General features: G+C 35.5%; 1 protein-coding gene and 1 long non-coding RNA gene across 29 annotated transcripts in view; one reads left to right on the top strand and one right to left on the bottom strand.

The window, feature by feature from the left end:
- The window catches only part of ppfia2 (PTPRF interacting protein alpha 2), a 340,251-nt gene that overhangs the window by 255,155 nt on the left and 59,943 nt on the right, over positions 1-25,153 (top strand). For all 28 annotated transcript variants that reach the window (XR_015482131.1, XR_015482132.1, XR_015482135.1 and 25 more), the window contains 3 exons: positions 2,029-2,130; positions 9,498-9,662; positions 13,426-13,500. Coding sequence is in view for 21 of the 28 variants with exons in the window: in XM_087247257.1 (XP_087103383.1) it covers positions 2,029-2,130; positions 9,498-9,662; positions 13,426-13,500 (342 nt within the window). In the remaining 7 variants the exon portion in view is untranslated. The remainder of the gene's footprint in view (positions 1-2,028; positions 2,131-9,497; positions 9,663-13,425; positions 13,501-25,153) is intronic.
- On the bottom strand, positions 12,672-20,294 carry LOC147844713 (uncharacterized). Its single transcript, XR_015483190.1, has 3 exons — positions 19,813-20,294; positions 12,818-15,588; positions 12,672-12,746 (listed from the first exon to the last, which is right to left on the bottom strand). It is a non-coding gene; the product is annotated as an uncharacterized LOC147844713 (long non-coding RNA).

The following is a 25,153-nucleotide window of genomic DNA, read 5'->3' as shown; positions in this document are numbered from 1 at the left end:
GGGGTCTTTGACAGCCAGCTGGACTGAGTCCTGTTCAATTATACATTTATAATCATAAGGCTTCTGCAGCAGAGGACAGGCTTAGATCAATACCATAGTGAGTTATTGTCCTAGACGGCTACCTTTGCACGATCCCAATCCCTCCTGTCTGTTGCATCGCTAAGTTCATGTTTATCAGGCGAGGTGTCTGTTGTATTTCAGCTCTTGCCTATTTAAATAAAAACTTTGATCCTTGCCATCAATCAAATGGTAGACAGGTTCATCAAGAAGGTAATAGTCTAAAAATGGCATTTTCGAGCTGCACACCTATCCATCATGTATGTAGCGATGCCCATTAGATTCAAGAAGTGAGCACATTTGTCTCACATTTTGTCTCACGCTGTTGCTATTGTTACAGTACAATTTGATGTCATTTGATGGTTGGACACATTTTTTTTTGAGGCACACTGTATCTTAAGGTTCAGTTCTTGTTATTAACAAACTATTAACTAGAAATTTTGCTTTAATAACCTCCTAATATGCTGTTTAATAATTTGTAGTTGTATTTGGGTTAAGGTAGTAGTTGAGTTTTGGTATTGACTAGAATAAAATCATGCAGAATATGTACTTTATAAGTACACATTAATAAGCAGCCAATATTTTAATAATATCCATACTAACTTAACATTAATTGTGAGAATTAGTCCTTAAAGTGGTACTTTTTTTCGTCTCTGTGATGATTTTTGTTCTTATTATTAAACCTTTACCAATAACCTTGAACTCCTACTATACATGTGCTATGTAAAGCCAACTGCATCAGCATTTATGCCATATTCCATATACAGTACATGCTCTATTCAATTCCAGCCCCCATTTCTGCTATTTCTACAAGTCTTTTAGTGGCACCGGATTCAGATTTTAATGAGTACATTGAATCTGTACCTTTCTCTTGTGTGGGATTTTGCTTTGCCAGAAGTAAAAATCTTCTCATTGTTGTAATTTTCTCCAAGTCAGGGTAGATGCTGCAGAATTCAGAGTAACAGAAAGTGTTTGTTTTTTTTGGTAGTGTGTACTGAATGGACTACTGTAAAACGTACTTCATGAATGAGTGAAAAATGTTCAACCAGTGCAAAGATAGTCACTATAAATTCATCCACCTTGGCAGTGTTGTCCTTGGACAACCCTGAAAAAATATATTGTCTTCTGTCCTCAAGGACTAACATCCGGGTAACTTAAGTTTCTACCCAGCTTTTACACACTTCCTTTGATTAGCTAGTTCAGCTAAACTCTGGGTATAAACTGTGCAGCATGATAGTTCTTTAGGAGCAAAGTTGTGAACTCTTGGTATAAAGCAATGGAGTGTAAACGTCATGCTGCAGGGCTACTGTCCTGTAGAGTTTAGCTTTATTTTGCCTCAACATACCTGCCGGGACATTTCTTATATGCCTATTAAGACCATGATTAGCTGGATCAGTTGGACCTTACGCTGTACAGAATGCAGGACAGTGGCCATCCAGGAGTGGGATTCTTCATCACTGGTCTAAAATTTAACCTTTTAAAAAAAAAAAGTTTAAACTTTCTTGGTTCACAATTCTTTATTTTTTATGACTCCTGCTTTTCTCTTTTGGCAGGTAGGTCTAACCTGTTGACACATATTTTACTAGGATTTTTTTTATAATTCTAAAGACCATGATTAGGAATAGGGCTAAACTCTGCAGGACAATTGCAAAATTGGAGGTCCCTCCCTTATAGTGTCTAAGAGTGTTTCTCAACCACGTTCCTGGAGCACCACCAGCTCTGCATATTTTCCATATCTCTTCAACCAAACACACCTGATTCAGATCTTCAGCTCATTAGCAGAGACTGAAAGACCTGTAATGGGTGTGACAGACAGTGTTGGTGGTCCTCCAGGAACATAGTTGAGAAACACTGGTGTAGAAAACCAAAATTTCTGCTTGTTGCACAGATTATAATATATGATGTTTTGTCCTTTAGTTGTCTCCCTGCTCTTTGCATACGATGTTAAAATGTCTGTTTGGTGTCTTGCAGGAGTTTGCCGCCCTGACGAAAGAGCTGAATGCCTGCAGGGAACAGCTGCTGGAGAAGGAGGAGGAGATTTCGGAGCTAAAGGCCGAGAGGAACAACACCAGAGTGAGTTCGCACATAGTGTCTTCCAAACAACAGATTGTGCCCCTAAACCGCCATCTACTTCATAAAGTTGTACTTTAACAGACTTAACAGATGCCCAGCCAACGACTCGTGCAACTGATTCATGATGTTTTGTTGAAGTTAAGATGTTTGTGTTTGGTCCAAACTAGCTTCTGTAGATGCTTAGCTTAGCTTAGATTCACAGCATGAAGTCACATTTACTTTTCGATATGTCCCACACCAACTTTTATGTCCTGGGATGATAGCTGAGCAATAACTCTATTCTTGCTGAGAGCATTGAATATTATTTCCTGAGAGTCCGGATATCAGGCTGGCATCACCATGTGTTTGCATTGAATTCAGAGATGCTGCCAAAATGTCTGACAAGAGCCAGCACTCTGGCTATCACTTCCATTTCATGAGAAAGTAGTCATTCTCACTTTTTCTGCTTCATTTTCACCTCCTTTCTTTTCCTGCACCCCTCAGTGCCTGCCTGAGTCACTGTGCTAATGCAGCCCGCCGCACCAGCCTCCACTCTGCTATTCAATTAATTACTTACGTTACTTAGCCGCAGCCAAACGTTTGAAGAGTCAATTATGGAATTGGGGATATTAGAGGGTATTAAAAACCAGAGGGAAGCGTAGATGGAGGAGGATAAGGGCACGTAGTGGATTGGAAATGAGGAGAGGTCAAGTGAGATTAGAACCAGACTCCGGGAGCAGCATTTCAAGCAGAGTTTCCAATCTTACACCGGGAGCAGCTAATGTCAACAGTGAAAGAAGTATTTAACCCCAAACTGCTCTGGAGAGGCTGTCGACAGCGCTGCAGTGTATCGGTCATTAATGAAAATGTCACTTCATAATAAGTTTCCTGAATTCCAAATTGCATGCTAGCAACATGTAAAGTTGATCGCTTTTAGTAATGAGACATAATACAAGGGGAAGTGATTATATTACTTTACACTTAAAAAAAAATTCACTATTGTCTGGCCACATTTTGCGAACAATTCACAAGATGCTTTGATTTGAGAGATTTTGTAATTCTTATCACATGATGTTTACTCTAAATGTTCTGCGCAGTGCATAAACTTTATTACAAACTAATGATTTGTGGTGCAGGAGTTAAAAATGAGTAAATAATAATAAAAATAATAATAATAATAATAATAATAATAATAATAATAATTAAGAGCTTCATTACAGCTTGACTCATGGATTTATGCACGAGAAACAGCCACCTTAACGACATGTAAGTACATGTTTGTTATAGTAGTTAATGCATTAGTTAACATTTACTGACTTACTAAATCAAACATGATCTCAGGTCTCAAGTCAGTAAATATATATAAAAAATATTATCTATTACACTGAGGAAAATATTCAAATATGTTTCATTGGATTTACTAAATGTTTTAGGGTTTAAATATTTAAACTATAAATTAAGTTGAAAATTACTACATTTAATTAATTTGTTTACATTTAGCCCATATACATTTTTGCAACAACTTTGCAGAAAAGTTTTTTTTTCAGTGTATTTCTAAAATAATACAAAAAATAAATGACGTTTAAAGAATTACCCAAAATATGATTTAAATAATATTTTGCTTAAAAAAATAACTACAAATATACTGTACAGCATTATAGCATATTACGTATACATATAATGCATAATACACATAATACATTTAATAGGCTACTCAGTGAGGTCATTTGATCTCAGCATATTGACCGCCATGAGGAGTTGACCACGCTTATGCAGAGTGAAACTAAAGGACTGGCTGATATTATTTGGATACATTTTTGGCTGATGCCTTTTTCATTTTCTTCTTAGTAAAATTGTTTAAAAAGTGGGGAAAAGTGCTTACTCATGCACTGTCAAATACAGACAGATATTATGTGAAGTATGTAAATAAAAAACACAATTTATGTTTTCAAGAAAAGAAAAATGCAGTATTAACAGAAGAGTCATGCTGATTTTGTGTAGAAAAATTCACAGGATGCCCTTTTATGGTAAATGACGCATAAATGTTACTGTACATATATTGATTTAAGATCAATGCTGAGATTCATGTATTGGCTAATGGCTCTGAATCTGATCCACCACAACAGACAAACTCACAGGGAGAGAGAGAGAGAGAAACCTAACCTGTATCTTCCTCTATAGGGTAGTTGTAGTGCTGAGCTGGCACTGGGAAAGACAGAGGCTGGCACAGAGCGAGGGTTATGAATGAGAGAGCACAAATAGAAAGGTCAGCTCCTAGTCTCTGGAGCAGCACTGCTACTGTACTGGCTGTTCAGCCCTCAGGCAGGTACATGAGCTGCTGCTGCAGTTCAACTAACTAGAGTTTAGAACTAGTTATTTAAAGTTGAACTCTTTTTGGAAATAAGGAAACTTGTGGAAATCAGCCTCAACTTATGTGTCACCATGCAAATGAAGCTACATGTAGCTCTAGTTTTTGTTTTGTGCTATTTTTAGCTTACTGTTAGCTATAGATTTAACTTCTTTATGTTAGCTTAAGCTTTAGTTTAATATTTAGCTTTATGTTTAGATGCAGTTTAGTTGGGATGCAGATTTAGTTTTAGCTTTTATTTTATTATTTGTTTGTTTATTTAACCGGGAGAATACACTTGACATTGTAAAACAAAGAAAACCCATGCCGTGTACAGAGGGCATATAGCATGAATCTAATTAGGAGCCCTCGTCCATGGTTAGTCTTTAGATTATTCAACAAACATGTACAGTGTACAGAGCCACAAACATAAAATGTAAGTAAATCTGAGTACTAAATAGAAATGTAAACCTGACCAACTGAAATGAATAATACTTAATGTTCAAATTGCTGTAAAGATTTTAATCATTCTTTCAGCTTTACAGAAAAAAACTTGGAGTTCTGTTTGTAACTTTAAATCAACAGGCATGGCATTCCATAGATGTGAACCTTTCACTGAAAAGGATGACTGACCTACAACGGTTCTGCAGACTACCTTAGGGGCAAGACCATATACACTCAAACATGGTTTAAAAAACTTAAACTTAAAAAAAAAAAAAAAAGATCAAAACTTACGAAGTTAGATAATTTTACAATGATGCCATTTTATTGATTACTGATCCATTACTTTTAAAGTTAGTTTGTAAAGTAACATTACAGATCTAACATCTGACTGTGAAACCTGACCCATGATTATTGCACAGTAAGACTGCAAGAATGGGTTTTAACCACAGAGGTTCGATCTGTAGTTTTGCCGAATGACTAAAATGTTATCAGCATGATGATAAAAAAACTGTACATTATAGTCAAACCATTCTTCTGCAATCTCATACCAAAAATAAGGAAAAAAGGGCAGTATTAATAGCTTAAAATGTGACAGAGCGTTAATATTATGTGATTGTATTGTATTGCTAGATGGAACGATTAAATGTTGATGTTAAATCAAAAGTAATTTACAATTACTTGAAAATGAAATGATTTAATGACAATAGTTCTCTATGGTTACAACTGAATTAATCAACTGTATAAAATGATACAATATGAAATGATAAAACATATTATTTAAATTGTACCTAGCTTAAATGTAAGAAATAAAGTTACCAGAGGTAGAAGGTGAGACATAGGGGGAGGTTAGAGAGAGACAAAGAGAGCAGGCAGGATTGCAGTAGAGTCAGACAAGATAGACTCCAGAGGAGGAGAGGAGCAGAGCAGAAAAGTGCAGAGACAGAAAAGACAGGGCAGAAAAGAGACAGAGCAGAGTTTACCACCTATTTTGTATCTTTCTTGACCGTGTGTGTGTGTGTGTGTGTGTGTGTGCGTGCGTGCGTGCGTGCGTGTGTGTATATATATATATATATATATGATCTTATTAAAACTTAAGTTTAGAGTTCCCAGTGACACCTAGATATTTAAATTTACTCACTTCCTTAATTTCCTTTTTGTCAATTTGGATCTTAAATACATCCAGTGCTTATCTACCTTATTTTATGCAAAATAGTACAGTTATCTTAACATTTAGGTTCAGTTTTAGCTGTAGGATTTGGATGTAAATTTTATTTTAGCTTTAAGATAATTTTTGCTACACTTTAAAATAATGTTGTCTCAACGTTAAGTATAATTATGACGAACCCAACTTGATTCAAATTCAAGTTTAAAAATATAAAATTCATTTTAAAAGTGTCATTTAAATTTTATCGAAAAAAAAAAATCTTAATGTTGGGTTTGTCTATTGTATATTTGACCCTACATTGGGTTGTGACAACCCAACATTTTTTTAACCGTAGCTATGTGAGTTTTTGACAATTTACTGTTTTAAATTTAAAATTTATTGTAGTTAAGTTTGTTTGTCTTTTGATTTTAAAGATTTTTACTTTTGATTCATTATATGTTTCAAGAGTTTGCACTTAATATAATGCTCGACTATAATAGCAGGTTTGGCATGCCATCCCGGGAGAGAACCCTGGGCTCGAAGAAAGATGAGCTCAAGATTCCCGCCTGGTCAATGAGCTTTAGGAGGGATACGAGATCTGGTATTTCTTGAGAGCCCCCTGTTTTATACTTTGGCTTATATGGTGGTTCTGATTGATTCAGTATGTATGTGTTAAGTCCTTGTAATTGTTATTACAATTTGTTTATGTCCATGTTTTAGACTGTGAGAGGAATCCGGAGTACCCAAGGAAAACCCACACAAACACAGGGAGAACATGCAAACTCCGCGCATAGACTAGCTCAATTAGAACTTGAACCTTTGGTCCTCCCACTGAGCCGCTCGATCATAGAATGAAGAGGGGGGAGAAGGAAAGGATAGAGAGGGGGGGTTCCAAAAACAATATGGAATGAATTTTAGGCAGGATATTTATAGTAAATTTAGAATGATCTGATAGGCTGATCATTTCACGTGCTCCTCTCGAAATTAGTTTGTAAAACTTCACTTAATTGTTTTTTATTTAGCTTTTTATTTTATTGTTATTATGTACACTAGAAAATGCTGTGTTGTTGAACCCAGTGATGGGTCAAATGTGGACAAACCAATGTTGTATATATTTTTTAATGAAATTTCAATTACATTTTTAACCCAACTGTTGGGTTTATTTCACTAAAACAACCCAGCAGTTAATGTATTCATATATGTTTGTATGTTCAACACTCTCAGGGCAGTAAGTAACTTTTTAATTTAGAGGCTAACTCGCATGATATGATCTCATTGCTACAATTTAGTACATGTACAACAAACAAGCATTGTAAAATAATCCAAATGAAAAATAAAAATGTATAGGCAAATAAAACAAAATAAACAACAAACATATACTCAGATAAAAGCATACATGTATACGCATATATGCATATATCTACACAATCACACACATAATAGTTCTTACATACAGTATGCATATACATGCACACACACTGTACATGCATACATACACCTACACAATAAGCATATGAAATGCATCCACTTCACATACTTCTATATGCAATTTTAAAAAGGTGCGTCTTAACACACTTTTTAAAACATGAATGCTAGGGCATTCTTTCACTTCATTTGGGGGACTATTCCAAATTTTTGAAGCAAAGTGGGTAAAGTAGCAAATGATAGTCGGGTTTAGGGGTGGGGTTGTGTGCCATGCCTCCTTTTAAAAATCATACATATTTGAACGACTGATCTCAAACAAAATCCAACGAATTAGCCACTAAACTGACAAAATGTAAAATAGTTCAGTTTCGTCATGAGATCAGGCTGGTATGTTTGTTTGTATGTATTTCATGCATGTGTGTAAAAGGGGTACAATATAATTTAAAGAATTAAATTCATTAATGAGTTATTAACATTTAAATTACATGAACAAAGCTTAGTAATCTTATAGACACAGTACTGTGTGTCTCATAATCCTATATATTGAAGATTTTTTAGCTGCAAAACAAATGCTACTATTGTACAGCATCATTTATACCAGCACATACGTTGCATTAGTTGCTTCTTAGCTTCTCCAAGCATTCAACAGAACACCTGGCTTTTGGATGTTCGTTACAAAAGTTAATTAAAAAATACTCTTTTATAGTAAACATAGTCTCTGTCTGACCATTAGTTCTCTCTGTCCACTCATCTACACCCAGACAGCTTTCATTCTCTTTTTCCAGCAGTGTCCTTGGGACTGGCCGAATTGATTTTTTATGGCATGTACCAGACCAGAGAGTAACCACATTAACATAATCTCCTTTGTCCCGAGTCCAGGGGGTTTCAATTTGTTGCGTCTGCTTTATTGTTTCAAGTAATGTAATGGCTTTTCTTGTGTGTAATGTTGTTAGCTGTTTAAAAAGGCTCCCTTGCAAAATGAGAAAAGACAAAATGGTGTGTTAAGCAGATGCCATTCATTGTCATATGAAGAATGTCCTTGAGGGATTGTGACATGATGAAAACCTGACCTCAGATTGCAGCAGTGGGCATTCAGCTTTAGGTTTAGATTAATTACTACAATTAGATGTAATTTTTTGTTGTTAATTTTTCAACTCTGTAATTTTAAAAATAAGTTTTGTTTATGTTTTGTATATTTATGTCTGCTCTTTTAGCCTTAACTTAGTTCAGTTTTAGATTTTAGTTTGAACTTTTAGCTTACATTGTGATTTCAGCTTTTAAAATTTAACATAGTTTTAGTCTTATCTTAACTTTTTATAATTTTCAAGTTTTACTATTTTTGTTCTTGTTGTTGTTGTTTTTACCTGCTATTTTAGCTTTGGTTCAAGATTTTGTTTAGTTTTACATCAATTTAGATAACCTTTGGGTGTGATTTCATATTTTGCCTAAGCTTTAAATTGTGCTTCATTGTGTTTTAATCAGTCATTCATTTTTGCCAAATGTTTAGTTCAGATTTGCACTTCAGCGTTGGCTTCTGCCCTAAATTTAACTTTAGATTTAGCTTACATTTTAGAATGAGATGTTTTATATATGTATGTATCGCAATTTTGACTTCAGATTTGTATCCGTTTTAAATAATTTTCATTTGTGGCTTCAGCTTTTTTCACACCTCTGCTTTAATTTTAAAACATAATATATATATATATATATATATATATATATATATATATATATATATATATATATATATATATATATATATATATATATATATATATATATTTTTTTTTTTTTTTTTTTTAATGTTGTTGTATTATTAAATTCATTTTTATATAAATTAGTTTTTGTAACTAAGTAGAGAGTCTTTTCAGTTAAATCAATGACAGCTAAGCCAATGTCTTATTATTATTAGTTCAGATTTAGTTTGATGTTGATTTTTGGTTTGATTGTTACAGTATGATTGTAACAGTAATGGTTCTTTATGTTAATTTTGGTTGAGCTGATCAGTGTTTACTGTTTGTTCCTTAGCTGCTGCTGGAGCATCTGGAGTGTCTGGTGTCGAGACATGAACGTTCTCTGCGAATGACGGTGGTGAAGCGACAGGCTCAGTCTCCCTCTGGGGTCTCCAGCGAGGTGGAGGTCCTCAAAGCCCTCAAGTCCCTCTTTGAGCACCACAAAGCACTGGATGAGAAGGTAAACCAGGAGATTTACAACTGCTGAGTTTCCTTTTACTTTTCTGATGAATTCTTTAAGGCCGGAATTTTCAAACTGTGGCTGCACTCGAGTAAATTATGATGACCATTTTTATGTGTTCACTAGAGTGAATCTGATTAATGTCCACAGCTAACTATCAAACACCTGTAAAATATACACAAATAATATGGAGCGGATGCTTTTTAAAATGAATGACGGTGAATGAAAGGAAACCGGTGAGCCGTCTGACAAAAAAGTGCCCTTCTGAATCAAGTCAGCAGGATGCCCTTCTGGATCATTCACTTACTTTGAAGACACACTGACTATGGCCCCGTTTACACTAGTGCGTTTTAGTTTTAAAACGGCGTTGTAGAATGAAAACGATCCGCGTCCACACTCGCGTTTTATCCAGCGTTTCTGAACTGCTCTCCGTCCACACCAAAACGCTGAAAACGCACATCACGTGACCACACACACACTTTCGGGCAAGCGCTCCAGCATTCTACCCAGATAAGAGCTCTGCTTGTCGAACTGCTCATCAAGCATCTCCCGCTGGATCTAATCTCACTATATTTGCTAAACGTGATATTTCATTCATGTTGTTGTCTTTATCTAACGACATATTCCCTGACTTTGGTCATTGGAATCTATTAAGTTACTTGTTCACGGGTAACATGTTTTGGTTAAGTGCAAAGATAAGTTAATGATTAATCCAAGTACATTGACTGATCGCTTGCCTTTATTTCCTACAATGTATAAACTTATTATATGTTATACTTTTATAATTGTCAATTATTAAAACTTATATTCAGTAAAAGAGAGGGTATGTTTCGTATTTTCACTGAAAGTGAAAGGAGGCAGTTGTTATCGGCTCCGTTTTGTTATAAATATCCACACAGTGAAGATGACGCTCATATATGCCGCCTCAACATTTCTGCTGTCTGTTAAGTTGCTAATATTAAAAAGAAAATAGGCAGTTCCTTAAATCATGTTTACATTTTATTGTTGAGAAAGTGAAACAACGTAGCCAAGGTGATGTGAATGAAGTTATAAAGTACACTGTTCCCTTTGAAGATTTACCCGTGTCCTCGGTATGTTTTCCATATCAAACTGAGAAGGGGGAGACTGCAGCCTTGATCAACCTTGCGAAGTCTTAACTCACAAGAAGAGGATGCGAGACTGAACTGTGTGTGTTAGGCTACTTAATATTCAGGAAAAGCCCCAATCAGATAGGCGAACGTTTGCAGCCCCGCCTCCGTTTTCAGATGTATCCGTCTTTCCCCATCCACACTGAGACGGAGCAGCAGCGTTTCAGAATGAAAACGGCCTCTCCAGCGTTTTCAAAAAGCTCCGTTTTCGGCGCTCGAGAACTCCGGCGTAGTGTGGACGGATGGCGTAACCGTAGCTAAACTTATGCGTTTTCAAACTAAAACGCACTAGTGTAAACGGGGCCTATGTTTACATGGACATCAGTAATCAGTAATCTAGTTATTTGCCTTGGGGGTTGTGAGTGAAATTAGCCAAGCTTGGGGGGGAATGTGTCATAAAAGTTTGAAAACCCCTGCTTAAGGGTGCTGCAGGCAAAAATAAACTTTTTTTTTTGTTTCATGTACCTGTCAATTTTATAGATTTTCTGTTGTTTAGCTTTTCATAAAGTTTTTTTTGTATTAGTATTTTTTATAACACTTTATCTGTTTTTGTCTATTTTAAAGGCTGTTTTCTCAAAATTAGTATTTTTGAGTCATAAATCTCCCCTTCAGCAGCTTACATGTTCATATATGTTATTGCATAAATATATGCTAATATGCATTTTATTTATTTTTTTTCTGAAATTTTTATTTTTTTTAATTATGGAATCATAATAAGAGATTTGCAAAATCCCCTCTGTAAAAATGTGACAAATAATTTAAAAAATAATAGAATTTTTGAACCAGACTTTTGCCAGTGATTAGATTTTTGTTCTATAAATAAATTGTATGCAAATTATTTAATTAAAGCATGTCTCATTTACATATTCAAACAAAGCAAAACTTTTAAACAAAAGTTATATATATATACGCACACACACACAAATTTATATATATTACATTACATTTCTTTATATAATCAATCTATAATGAAGTAACAAACTACTAGTCATTTGATTCAAGCCTTTAAAATTGTGTTTATATTTTCACACTCTTTTGATAGCGGTGTGCTAGTATAAATTAAATATGACATGTACTAAATGTACCACAGAGTTGTTAATGTTAAACCATTTAATTTATAGCCAGACTGATCAATCTTAATAAGCAAAATAATATTATATAAGGGTTTTTGGACAGTGTGGTCGAAGTACATTTATTAAGCACCGCGACCTTCTGACCCACCCCTCCATTCCTTCATCCACTGGAGTTTTATTTATGGATTAAGCTCTTGTGTGGCGGTTCATCCAGCTGTAATCCATTCTGCGGCCTTCTACAGACAGTGTCATTTATAAGGCGTTAGGTAACAGACGAAAGGAAATTGCTCATGATTTATTGGAGCATAGTTTTAGTGACCACTGGTCGCCAAGTGATGAAGGACTGAAGCCACTGAAATCATTCCAGTGATCAAACAGGTCACCAGTAAGAGCGAAAAGAGTGGTTTTATTCATCTTTTTGCTGGCCCATTCTACAGATAGTCACTTTTTATAAAATAAAAAAATACTATAAAATAGAAAATAGAAAAGGATGTTGCAGTAAAAAAAGGACGTGTGGTTGACGAAATTTATTGTAAAAATATGAAAGCAACATTTCATTTTTTCCCACTGGAAAATAATATTAGATATAATATGGAAAATATATTATTAGATTGTATATTACAATGTGGCTTTTTGTTTACTTTCAATATCATCAGTGTTTTAAAACAGTATTTGATCATATGTTCACCAATATGTTATTGTAATTTTACTAGAAACCTTTGTTATTCTATTATGATTTCACATTATTTACTGTAGTAAGGTGTGAGGAAGACCCAGGAGATTGTGGATCCATTGACAAGCTTCTTTATTACAATACAAATTACAGAGACAATGTAACATGTAACACTCACTGAAATGGATAACTGGGCTTTAAAGCAGGCGTCGTCAGACCAGCCAGAACACACAGAGAGTTATCATAAATGAGAATCCAGGCGAAGGTAAGGGCTGGCAGCAAAGAATCATACAAGAGTACACAGGCTGAGTATGGGCCAGGCAGAGAACAATTACTATCGGGAATAACAAACAAACAAGTCGACAACTAAAAAAACAGTCCAGTGACATATATGAACACTCAGTAATGTCCGCTTAGCAGAACAAGACTTAACAAGGAACTGTGGTAGGAGTCAGAATATATATGCCGGTGACAAGTGCCATCAGGTACTGGGCAATCAACCCCAGAACGGGATTGTGGCATTTGGAGTTCTGTAAATGGCTAGTATTTCAGTGATGATTACCTCTGCTGGCTGGTATGGGTAATAGCCGGGACAGAACTGGTGACATAAGGGAACAGCTATCTTTTGCAGTTTTACCTTTAAAAAAAATAATTTTACCTGTCTAGATCCCCAAGACTCAGTTTTTAATATTTGTCAACTACACTTTGCCTATACAGTATATTTAGCAAACATGAACTTTTAACTTCTTCAAATTCTGCAATTTTGCATCATGCTTGCTACTTCAATATAAAAACATTCCCAGTTCATTTCTGAGCAGGACACAACCTTCATAAACAGCAAGTGATGCATTTTTTCCCCTTTTGTTCAGGTACGAGAGAGATTGCGGGTTTCACTGGAGAGAGTTTCTGCTTTGGAGGAGGAGTTGGCTGCAGCCAATCAGGAGGTAAGCCACAAATGCTCTGTTTATGTAATTACACAGCATCATTATCTTCATCAAAACAGGTGTGACTGTCAGTTAAATATACTGACTAAACATGCTGAATATGTTTATTTTGTTGTTATGCCGGTGAACTGCTCAGTGTGAAATGCAACAGAGCAAACAGAACATTGTGTATTTTAGTGTGTATTCTAGTTCTGGCAGTCCAGATGGTGCAGTTCTAGCTGAAAAAGCTTTGAACTTCTCATCAAGAGCCAAATAACTTTTTCCCCCGTTAAAAGAAATTGAATGTTGAAAATGTGTGTGCTGATTTTGATCATTCTGCTCTCTGTTGTAATGTCTTCGTTTCTGAATTTAAACTCTTCTGATCTCTTCGGGTCATGAGAGAGGTGCATCTTAGATCAAAGAGCCAGACAGATGGAGAGGACAGACGAGGTGAAAGCGGTTATTTAAAACAAGACAGTGACTCAGGCCTAAGAGAGATGTGCTATCTTCATTTTCAACGTTTGTAAAGAAACTAAGTAATGAAAATAGGCCAAGAGCCTGTAGAAAAGCATTGCTCGGTTTTAGTTTATTTGAGTGTCCTTACTGTGCTCTTTTATCAGGTTGTAATTTTGTTTTGGAGGTGTTTACATCCATACAAGGTCAAACTATTTAATTTGTGTTTGGAGGGAACGTTGACATTGTTTGTGAGAACCCAGTAAAGATGACATATACTGTATGTATTCATGTCAAGATAAGCTGTCAAGGTTTTTATAATGGTGTTGAAAAGGTTCTATCTTATTACAAAACTACATTTAAATTTCAATATACATTTTAAAGATGTGCTATATAGAACAACCAGAGCTGGCACTGTACATTTGGGGGCCCTAAGCAGAATCATTTTGGGGCCCTACCTTGCTCAAATAGTGGAGTATTGCAGTACCATTGCAAAACCGGCCCACAATGATTTTATTGCTTATTAAATACAATCAATGAAACAGAAAAATAAATCCTGATTTCTTCTACCTAATAACTGTCTGAATGATTTAGACATTTTAAACCATCACCGTTTTTGTCAACCAAAGCTTCAAAAATAAAGAATTAAACAATCTTTAATAGTGATTCTACTTTACGTCCTTCTGGAGTGTTTGAAACATATTCTATTATTTAGCAAACAGATTGAAGATTCTATAAAAGGTTGTACTGTAGGTCTTATTTTTTTAATATTTAAATTCCCAAAGCAAAAACCCTGCAATGAAACGACACTGATCAATAGTTAATTAAATGCATTATATACCCAAACACTAACTTTATTATTCCCTTCAGGCTTCTTTTCTGTTTCTTACATTTGAGATGCAGGGTCCTGAGCTTATATTAAACTATTATTAGTTCAATTAGTGCATACCTTTTAGAAACATGTCTCAGGAAAAATGTTACCAGTGTGAAAAATATGTCAGTGAAACACACTTCAGTATTATTGCATTTCAGTAAAATGCGTTTTAGACACAAAAAAAACAGGTCTGTGATCTGTAAAAACAGGACAAAATAAAATATTTCATACAAGACAATGTTAATTAATCTGTAATTGTCTATTTTTGATAAATGTGCTATTAGATTATGTCTTTAACATCATAATTAGCATTTAAAAGCGATGCTAAAATTATTTTGTGCTTGTCTCTTCTCGTCATCATTTTCCCCCTCAGTATTTTTTGCCTGAAAAATAACGTTAGATTTGTTGTATTTCTGCGGTCCAATTTCCTAATCAGATATATAAATGGAGCAGGCAATGAAGCAAATGCCATGGTGGCTGTGTCTGTGCAAGGATTCACATTCTTGTGTTGACCAGTTGGTCTTGCAGGTTACCTTGGAAGAACAAACTTGAACCACGAAAAGACAGAACGCATATGAGAAATGAGATACTGCGAGCTTCCTGTTGATTAAATGACTTTTTAAAAATATTTAAGTACTAAAACACTGTCAATGAGAATAATTGTAAAATCATTTTTTACAAGGATGTTGAAAATGTGTGTGCTTATGCAAGGAAACGGGTGGACCCCTAGTTGCGGTGTGGCCCTTAGCAGCTGCTTAGTTCGCTTATAAGGAGGGCCAGCTCTGGGAAAAACAGATAATGCCAATAAGAGAAAAAAAACTATGAAATCAGTTAGTTAATGCATTCACACACAAATCACACACAGAGTCTTTGCTCCAGGTTATTGTTAGTTAATACATAAACATTTAACACTTCAAAATTTATTATAAAGATTTATACAATAAAATGCATACAGTCTAAACAAACTCTTTCATCACATCTAAAGTCATATATTCAAATATCTAAAAATGTAAATCAACAAACTGGTGGGAACATTCTCACTTCCAGCACATAGTCAGAGCCCAGTTTTCTCACCAGCTCAGCCGTGTCAGCATGCATTAGATTTGCTCTGAATTGGAAATTAAAAAATGCAAATTAAGGCCTCTTTTAAATTTCATCCAGCCTCTAAGCTGTCCAAGTTTACTTTGCAGCAAATATTTATTTATATGCAGTATTAGTCATTCAAAGCCTCGTGCTTTTGAACAACTGTTCATTGATGTTATAAAAGGACATTCACTGGCCTTGGCACTGACAGTTTGGGCATGTGTAGCGACGGCTGGTGCTTTTCTACAGTGGACTCGCACAGATGTTACTTATTAAAGCAAAGTGTGTACTTGAGATTATTTAAGGTCTGTTCTGAAATGAGGATTGTCTGAAATGTAGAAACTAAAAGCTGTACTACTCAAACTACCATTAAACTGTGCAAATACTGTATAAAAATATATAGACAACCTGCTATATGTGCAGTATAGATTTACTGACATGCAGTACTGTAGGTTGTCAATATTGTTTGCTTGATTCTAGTCTAGTTTGATGAATTACACATAATAAAACTATTAAACATTTTGTTCGCAATTAGTCGTAGAACTTACTGCTGCATTAAGTAGGTGCTGCTCAAACTGCAGTCTGTGAGTCCTAATGCCCCAGTATAGTGAAGAGGACAGTGAGCACTATCTTTCTGATGAAACATTAAACTGAGATCCTGACTCTCTGTGGTCATTAATCACATAAAAAGAGTAGGCATGTAAGTCACTTTGGATATAAGCGTCTACAAATACATAAATAGCCAAATTCCTTCCCTTGGCTCTTAATCATCATGCCCTCCCAATCATCCCCATCCACTGAATTAGCTCTATCACTGTCTTCAACTACAACACATAAATGGCAATGTAATATAAGTGTACATTACAACATGTTAAATGAAATACACAAAAAAGTAATTAGTTCACTTTACTTAAAAAAGTGAGTAAACCTTATAGTCAACTTGTTGTATGTTGCACTGAGTTTACTGTATCCGGGGTGGGGGGGTCAACTTATGTTTTATGTTTTATTTTCAATCCGAATAAATTTGTAAAAAACTAATAGGTTAACTTAGTTCCTTCATGTTGTCTCAACACAAATCGATTATGTGTACCCAGCGTTTTTTACAGAGTGCTGCACAGTAACTGATCACAACTAATCTGGATTAAATAATTGGATTCCAAAAATAGTAGTAATTGTAATTAGATAATATTGTAATTCAAAATGCTTATAATCAGATGAAACATTTTTGGATGACATGAATCCAAAATATTGTCTCTCATGATTATTATATATATATATATATATATAGTGGTGAAGTGAAGCTTTCTAAAGCACTGAAACGATCAACACAATTGTATCGGAAAAAGGTTCGATAGTCAAAGCTTTCCAAATAAAAACTCGATGAGACCCTCTACTGGTTAAACTGTGGGAAAGCACTGCGTTGCAAAAATGTCAAATGTTCACAACAGACCAACTCATTCATGTAGTAATACAACAAAAGTAATATAAGCAAATCACCTAGTTACTGTAGTATTTTACACATAAGATATTTTGCATTACACTATCGATATAGTAAAAGTCAAGGTATTCAAAAGAATTTATGCATATGGTATTCCAAATAGTCCTACACCCACCCACTCGATCTGAGCGGGGATCTAACCAGCGATTCCTGCATGAGAGGCGAATGCTAAGGAGGAGGCAATGAGAGTGAGGTTTTTGCGTTGCACTTGCCAGCTGGCTTCCGTTACAAACTATACTACAATATGCAGTGGCTTTCTTTGGAAATAGTTGTAAATAATACACTAATACACTGTAGTATGGTTCAAAGGCTTTTTACAATAAATTACTATTGTATTTTAGTTGAAATACTGGTAAGCGGGACCGGTGCAGTGCTTTGAAACAATAGAAATGTAAAGTGCATCTGGAAGGTATTTATAGCGTTTCACTTTTTCTACAGTTTGTTAATGTTACAGCCTTATTCTAAAAAAGACTAAATTCTTTTATTTCCTTAAAATTCTACACACAATACCCCATTACGACAATGTAAAAAAGTTGAAAAATTACATGTACATAAGTATTCACAGCCTTTGCTCTATACTTTGTTGATTCACCTTTGGCAGCAATTACAGCCTCAAGTATTTTTGAATATGATGCCAAAACCTTGGCACACCTTGTCTTTGGGAATTTTTTGCAGAACCTCTCAAGCTCTATCAGGTTGGATGGGAAGCTACGTTGTACAGCCATTTTCAGACCTCTCCAGAGATGTTCAATAGGATTAAGATTTTGGCTCTGGCTGGGCAACTCAATGACATATACCGAGTTGTTGTGAAGCCGCACTATTGATATTTTGGCGGTGTGCTTTGGATCATTGTCCTGCTGGAAGATGAAGCGTCGCCCCAGTCTGAGGTCACTCTGAAGCAGGTTTCCATTCAGGCTGTCTCTGTACATTGCTGCATTTATCTTTCCCTCTATCCTGACTAGTCTTCCAGTTCTTGCTGCTGAAAAACATCCCCACAGCATGATGCTGCCACCACCATGCTTCACTGTAGGCATGGTATTAGCCTGGTGATGAGCGGTGCCTGGATTTCTCCAAATGTAACGCCTGGCATTCACACCAAAGAGTTTAATTTTAGTTTCATCAGACCAGAGAATTTAGTTTCTATGGTCTGAGAGTCCTTCTGATGCTTTTTGGCAAATTCCAAGCGGGGAGTGGCTTCTGTCTGGTCACTCTACTATATAGGCCTGATTGGTGGATTGCTGCACAGATGGTTGTCCTTCTGTAAGGTTCTCCTTTGCCCACAGAAGAACGCTGGAGTTCAGACAGAGTGACCATCAGGTTATTAATCACCTCCCTGACTAAAGCCCGATCACTCAGCTTAGATGGCGGCCAACTCTAGGAAGAGTCCTAGTGGATCCAAAAGTCTTTCACTCATGGATGATCAAGGCCACTGTGCTCATTGGAACTTTCAGAGCAGCAGAAATTTTTCTGTAAAGTTCCCCAGCCTTTTGCCTCGAGACGATCCTTCCCAGAGGTCTACAGACAATTCCTTTGTCTTCATGCTTGGTTTGTGCTTTGACATGCACTGTCCACCCTGGGACTTTAAATAAACAGGTGTATACCTTTTCAAATCATGTCCAATCAACCGAGTTTACCACAGGTGAACTCCAATTAAGCTGCTGAAACATCTCAAGAATGATCTGTGGAATTAGAAGGTACCTGAGCTCAATTTAAAGCTTTACAACAAAGGCTGTAAATACCTATGTACATGTGATTTTTCAGGTTTTTGTTTTGTAATAAATTTGCAACAATTTTGAAAAAATCACATTGTTATTAATGGGAATTGTGTGAGAATTTTAAAGGAAATCCATTTTGGAATAAGGCTGTAACAAGAAAATGTGGAAAAAGTGAAGCGATATAAATACTTTCTGGGTATAGGCGAAAATTAAGCTTTGGACGTCACTGATCATGTGGTTAAGGCTAAACGAATCAAGCTCCGGTACACTGTGAGATGTTTCATTTTTTGATTCATTCTTCGAAGCATCGATGCATGTCACATCACTAATAAACATGTAAATATGTTTACATGTAAATGTATAAATGACACACTTTTATATTCACAGTAATTGCCATAGTAGCATGCAGATAAACAAAAATGTGAGTATTTTCATATAGTATTGCAATGTTCATATAGTATTGCAGTGCAATGGTGTTACCTATTGTTATAATGCTATTGTTAGCTATTAGCTATTGTTAGTAGACTACTTCATCAGTTCAGTTTTGTTTATAGTCTAATTTTGACATATTGTTTATCTCCCTGTGCTGTCTCTGAGTTATGAAAAGCACTTAATTTGTGCAGTAATGTACAAGTACAACTAAACCATCTCATTTCCAACTTCACAGTAATATCTCCAGGTTAGAGGGAGTAAAATGTTGCTTAACTCACAGCGTTCAGGTGAGTCACAGAGATGAATCGTCTTCCTGTGAAGTAGTTGTTTTCTGTCTGAAACAAACCAGCGTTTCAGGCTGGTCCGCAATCCTCTTTGATGAGCCCAAATGAACGACATCAAAGCCGACATGCTTACTTTCATTGGGCCTCCACTTCTCATTTACCTTCATTTGCAAGTTGACTCAATATCGCGGCTCTTTGTGGAGTCAGAAGGTGCGGAGCTGTTTGATCTCCAGGCCTCGGAAAAATGGCAGACAATTCTCTTTCTGTACCTTCAAAAGCGCCAAGACCCTTAATTGCCACCTCATTAAAGGTATGCATAGAGAAAGAGGCGATAAACCAAACAAAAGCAAGTGATGTCTTCTTTATATCCCTCCATCTATCCATCGCTTTCTCTGAGCTCACAGTGGACAGAGCGTCTCGACATGGGAGAGGAATAATCCTCTGATGGCCTTTAGCCTGTAGAGAGCTTTATGTGTGTGTGCGTGTGTGTGGGTGTGTGTCAGATAACCTGCTTTAGAGACGCTCCTGGAAGAATACTGGGTTATTTTATTAGAGAACATATGCCAGTGGATACGGTCAGCAACTTCAGCTGCTATATTTGTATGCGCTGCAGTTTTACATTATTGGGCTGCGGCAGTTTTGTTACGGTCCAGAGATGGTGCATTTTATCATTTATATTGTTGTTCAAGATGGCGGGGTGTTTAGTGTGTGTAGTATAAAATAACTAAGAAGACTGAAGAGAAAAAATATCTATGATAGAAGGCTTTTCTGTTGATAAGCAGTGATCTATCAGCATTAATAAAATACAGTGGTGTCACCAAATACGTTTTTAGGATATTCTTTCAGAAATGAGCGCTAATTTTGAATACCAGTAAGATTTTTTTCACACAATCCATAAAATAAATAAAAAGAAATAATATTACTGCTTGTCTAATGTTTAGTTCAATGCGTTAATGTGGTATTTTATGAAATGAATCATACAACTAAGTATTTTCTTTATTTAGTGCCATGTTTCTCAACCATGATCCTGGTACACCACCAGCTCTGCACATTTTCCATGCCTCCTCAATCAAACACACCTGATTCAGATCATCTGCTCATTAGCAGGGACTAAAAGACCTGTAATGGTTGTGACAGACAAAGGAGACATCCAAAACATGCAGTGTTTGTTGTCGTCCAGGAACGTGGTTGAGAAAAACTGATTTAGTGCATACAGTTAGGACCTAAATGGCATTGGATTTCCTTAGATTATTTTTTTATGTAAAATTTCTGAAAAGGCTGTTTTTATAATTCTTTTCCTCATAATTTATGCTTATTTGTCTTTCTTCAAGTGAAGATAAATTGAGATTTCTAGTAAAATGATGTCCCCATACAAGTGAATTGGCACCCAAAGTTGGCACTTCAAAAAATCACATTGTCATTATTATGATTATAATTCTTCAAGTATGATCCAACACACAATCATGGCAGTTTGTTGCTATTTATTATTGTTTTTACTTATGATTTTTTATGATCTTATACTTTTTCATGCCATCTGACTTTAGGTCTAGCCTTGGTTTCCTTATTAATAACACTGTACAAACATAATAAATAAAACTTTGCAAGAGACTACAATCACTAATGAATCATTTTGGAAGTGAAACAAGAAAAATGTTCACATTGTAAACTTTTGTAGTTGTAACCCATCTCTTCCCACCAACTGTTGTTCATGCGTTGATAAAGGTCCGGTTTATTCTTGACATAAATTAAATCATGTTTTGTTTTTGCATAATTTAAAATACATCACTGTTTTTCTTTTAAGTGTGAACACTACGGTGTTTCCTCTTGGATTTTTTCCAGCTGTGTTTGACAGGCCCTTTAAACAGATGTTCTTACTACCTACATGTATGGTGTAATTTCAGTGACAAATGTCTTGAGCGCAGTATTAAGCTAGACTGTTCATACACATGCGAATGCATCAGACCGGAAACGCAATGGAGGATCAAAACATGTCCTCTCTGGACAGAAATTTAAAACATGCACCATTTGCTCATTTTTTTATGTCTAATCATGTTTTTTAATACCACCCCTTTTTGCAGTGCCAAATGACAGAATTTTGCAAGCTCAAACTCTAGTGTGACTGCGGCTTTACAAGTCGAGATTGCATTCATGTAATATGCGCTTGCGAATCTCTTTGCTCATGCCGATTTTCCAAACTTCTTGCACGCCCTCAAATATACGCTGCTCAAGTACAGATTTTCTAGTTAGTTCTCAAATAAATGCTGCTGAAGTGTGATTTAATGAGTTTATGTAAAGAGTATGTCTCCCAACATTTATTAGATTTGCTTGGAATATTTATGAATGTCTTCAATATACATAGAATGGCATTGATGCATCCTGAAGTAAAGTGAAATGGCCATAAACTCCTTAAAGAACCATATAAAGAATCATAGACCTTTATCTCTAAATAAAGTGTATTTGTGGAAACTGTGTTCGTCATAACTAAAAGCTACGCTGTGTTTGCTAGCTTTACGCATTACGCAGCCCTGTCAGTCAGTCAATTAGTCAGTCAGCATGTAACCTTTAAGGGTTAAACAAATAATGCACAGTGCTACTAGGATTACAGAAAGGTTTGCTCTATTGTACTTCACTTAGATTTTAATACGATTTACTGCGATTATAACCAGCTATAAAAAAAAAATTAGCCATGGTGGGAATACATTTTGGTGTGGTGCCCTGCCATGGGAGAATGAATGTAGCAGATATCATGCACTATATGACAGTGCAACAACAAAGTCCCACCTTGTGCAACCTTTCCATAGAAAGAGTCTTTTAGATTTTACATTCCCAGATAGAATTGCTCTAGGTGTTTATACAATACCTTTTTGTTTAAACTAGAGCATAAAGTCCACCCTAGAGGCTTAATCACTACCAGTTAGTTTATAACTAAATTTGTACTTTGGCTGCAATGCATGTTCTTAAAGGGCTAGTTCACTCAAAAAGTTTATAATTTAAAAAAATGGAAAAATTATTTAATTACCTTATTGTTTACTCTGCCTCATGTAATTTTAAACCTTTGTGAGTGTTTTCTTCTGTTCAACACAAAAGATATTTTGAAAAAATGCTGGTCAGTGGTACCCATTGTCATGTATAGTAGGAAAAATAATGGATATCAATGGGTACCGTCAACCAGCACTCTTTAAAATTACTTGAATAAATGCAGTAACCAGAAGCTTTCACATTGCTAAACAGGAAAATAGACTGGAATGCATGTGAATGCAGTTATAGAAATGAAAACATTAAATATGAAATTATTTTAATAATAAAACAGAAAATTAAAAATAATAGGTCATAAAGACATCTTCATTTGAATAAATTGCTAAAATTGATAGATAAAAACAACTTGTTTCACAAATCAGAAAAAAAAAGCAAGATTTGGACATCAAAAACAAAATAAATGCAAAAGGCTGTGAGCAGAGGGAGATGAAGGAGGAGAGAACTTCTTTATTATCCATCACAAGCTCATCAATCTAATCTTATCTCTTTTCCAGAGCCAGAGGTGTCTATAAATATTTAGGTGGAAAGTAGTTACGTTAAAGTGCAATGCTGCAAAAATAAAAAAAAGTTGTGCATAAGTTGCTACTCAAAGTCCAATCCCAATTCTATTTTTGTACCTCTACCCCTTCCCCTAGGCCCTTAAAACTGAATGTGAAGGGAAAGGGCTTCAAAATTTAACCTAAGAAATTGGACAGCACTACAGCACCTGCACATCTCATCAGATGTCATTGTGATCTCTTGCTTTATATAAGATCAAACGATCGCTGTACGATACTTCTGTAGTTATTCCAGTTGTGTTATTTTTTGGTATTTATCTTCAGGAAATCACTGAAGGCATATATTATGTTATAATAATGATCTAATGTGGCAATGAGATCGTAACTATAATGTGCATTTATACAGTGGCCATATTTATCTATGTAAACACACAAAAACAACAATAACATTAGACTATACACTGTAAAAAGCCCATTTCCAGCCAATAGACTTTTCTGACAGGGGATTCGATTGTCATCGAGTTACAGAATGTTGTGGGGCTGCTTTAAAGGAGTTATTATTATGGATTATAGACCGCGAAATTTAGCGTTTTTTTATTTTAGTGGGGTTTTTTTTAAAGTATGAAGGTAAAACATGAATGCGGTTATGAATATACAAAAACATGGGCTTGTTTGTTTTAAAAATTCGTAATAATGACAAAAAAAAAACTAATTTGTGAATCTCCTTACTTTCGAGTGCAGCTATCCTGCAGTTGTGGCAGGTGTATTCTGGGAAATTTTCTTAACCCTTGGTTTCGAGTGTGGTCCTGAAAAATATTAGTTCGAAGGGCTATCTTTTCCCTTAGCCCTACGCCTTCAAGCTAAAGAGAATTGGGACACCAGGTAAAGGGAAGGGCTAAGGGATAGAATTGGGATTGGGCCTTATTGTCTCTTATGTCACAACTATTCTATGATTTAACTTGCTGGTGCAACCGGCTCCAGGTTGCTCCAGCATCGGTGATGCATTCATATTTCTCTCAGATTTCAGTCTTTGACATTACACACTATTATAATATCATTGTCACTCATATGAACAAGCACTAATTTGCCCCCGATATTGGGCAGTGTTTCACCATCATTTCTCATGTAAACTTCAAGTCACGTTTCAAACTTCAACATAGTTATTCTGTTCTTAGAACCTTCTGACCTTCATCTCCCTTATTTTAAAAGTGCATACATTTACCACAAGTTGTCTATATCTGACAGCTGTAATCCCGTGAGATCAATCCTTAGTGTATTAACTCCGTCTCTCACATTTAAGACGTGTGTGAAGTGTCATGTGAAATCCCTAAAGAAATATGCTGATGACATGCCTTTGGAGGGATGATATAATAAAATGTCAGAATCTACTTTTTCATCATCACTTTCCATTCTCTTTCTGTAATAATTAAAGATGTTGAGTAACAGCACTTTAGGGCTGTGGACCTTCACAGAGTTAGATGTAACAGGTTAGGTTTAATATTTACACCAACTCCAAATATAAGCGAAACAAAGCATATGTTATTTACCATATATGAAACTATATTCAACAGGTATGTGCTAAAAAAAAAAAAATATCGAGGGAAAGTCCATTAATTTCAATATTTTGTTTCAAAAAGTGAAACTTTTGTGACATATTAGTTTACTACACACAAAGGGAAATATTTCAAACCTTCATTTGTTTCAATTTTAATGATTAGGGATTCGCAAAAGAAGCTGCATGCTCACAGAGTGCAGTATCTAAGTATACTAATAGAGTGTTAAGAGGAAGGGAAAATGTGGCT

Source organism: Danio rerio, chromosome 4 (genome assembly GCF_052040795.2).
Source record: "Danio rerio strain M-AB ecotype USA chromosome 4, GRCz13ab, whole genome shotgun sequence".
In the NCBI taxonomy this organism is placed as follows: Eukaryota; Metazoa; Chordata; class Actinopteri; order Cypriniformes; family Danionidae; genus Danio; species Danio rerio.
This window is presented reverse-complemented; position numbering and strand designations above follow the sequence as displayed.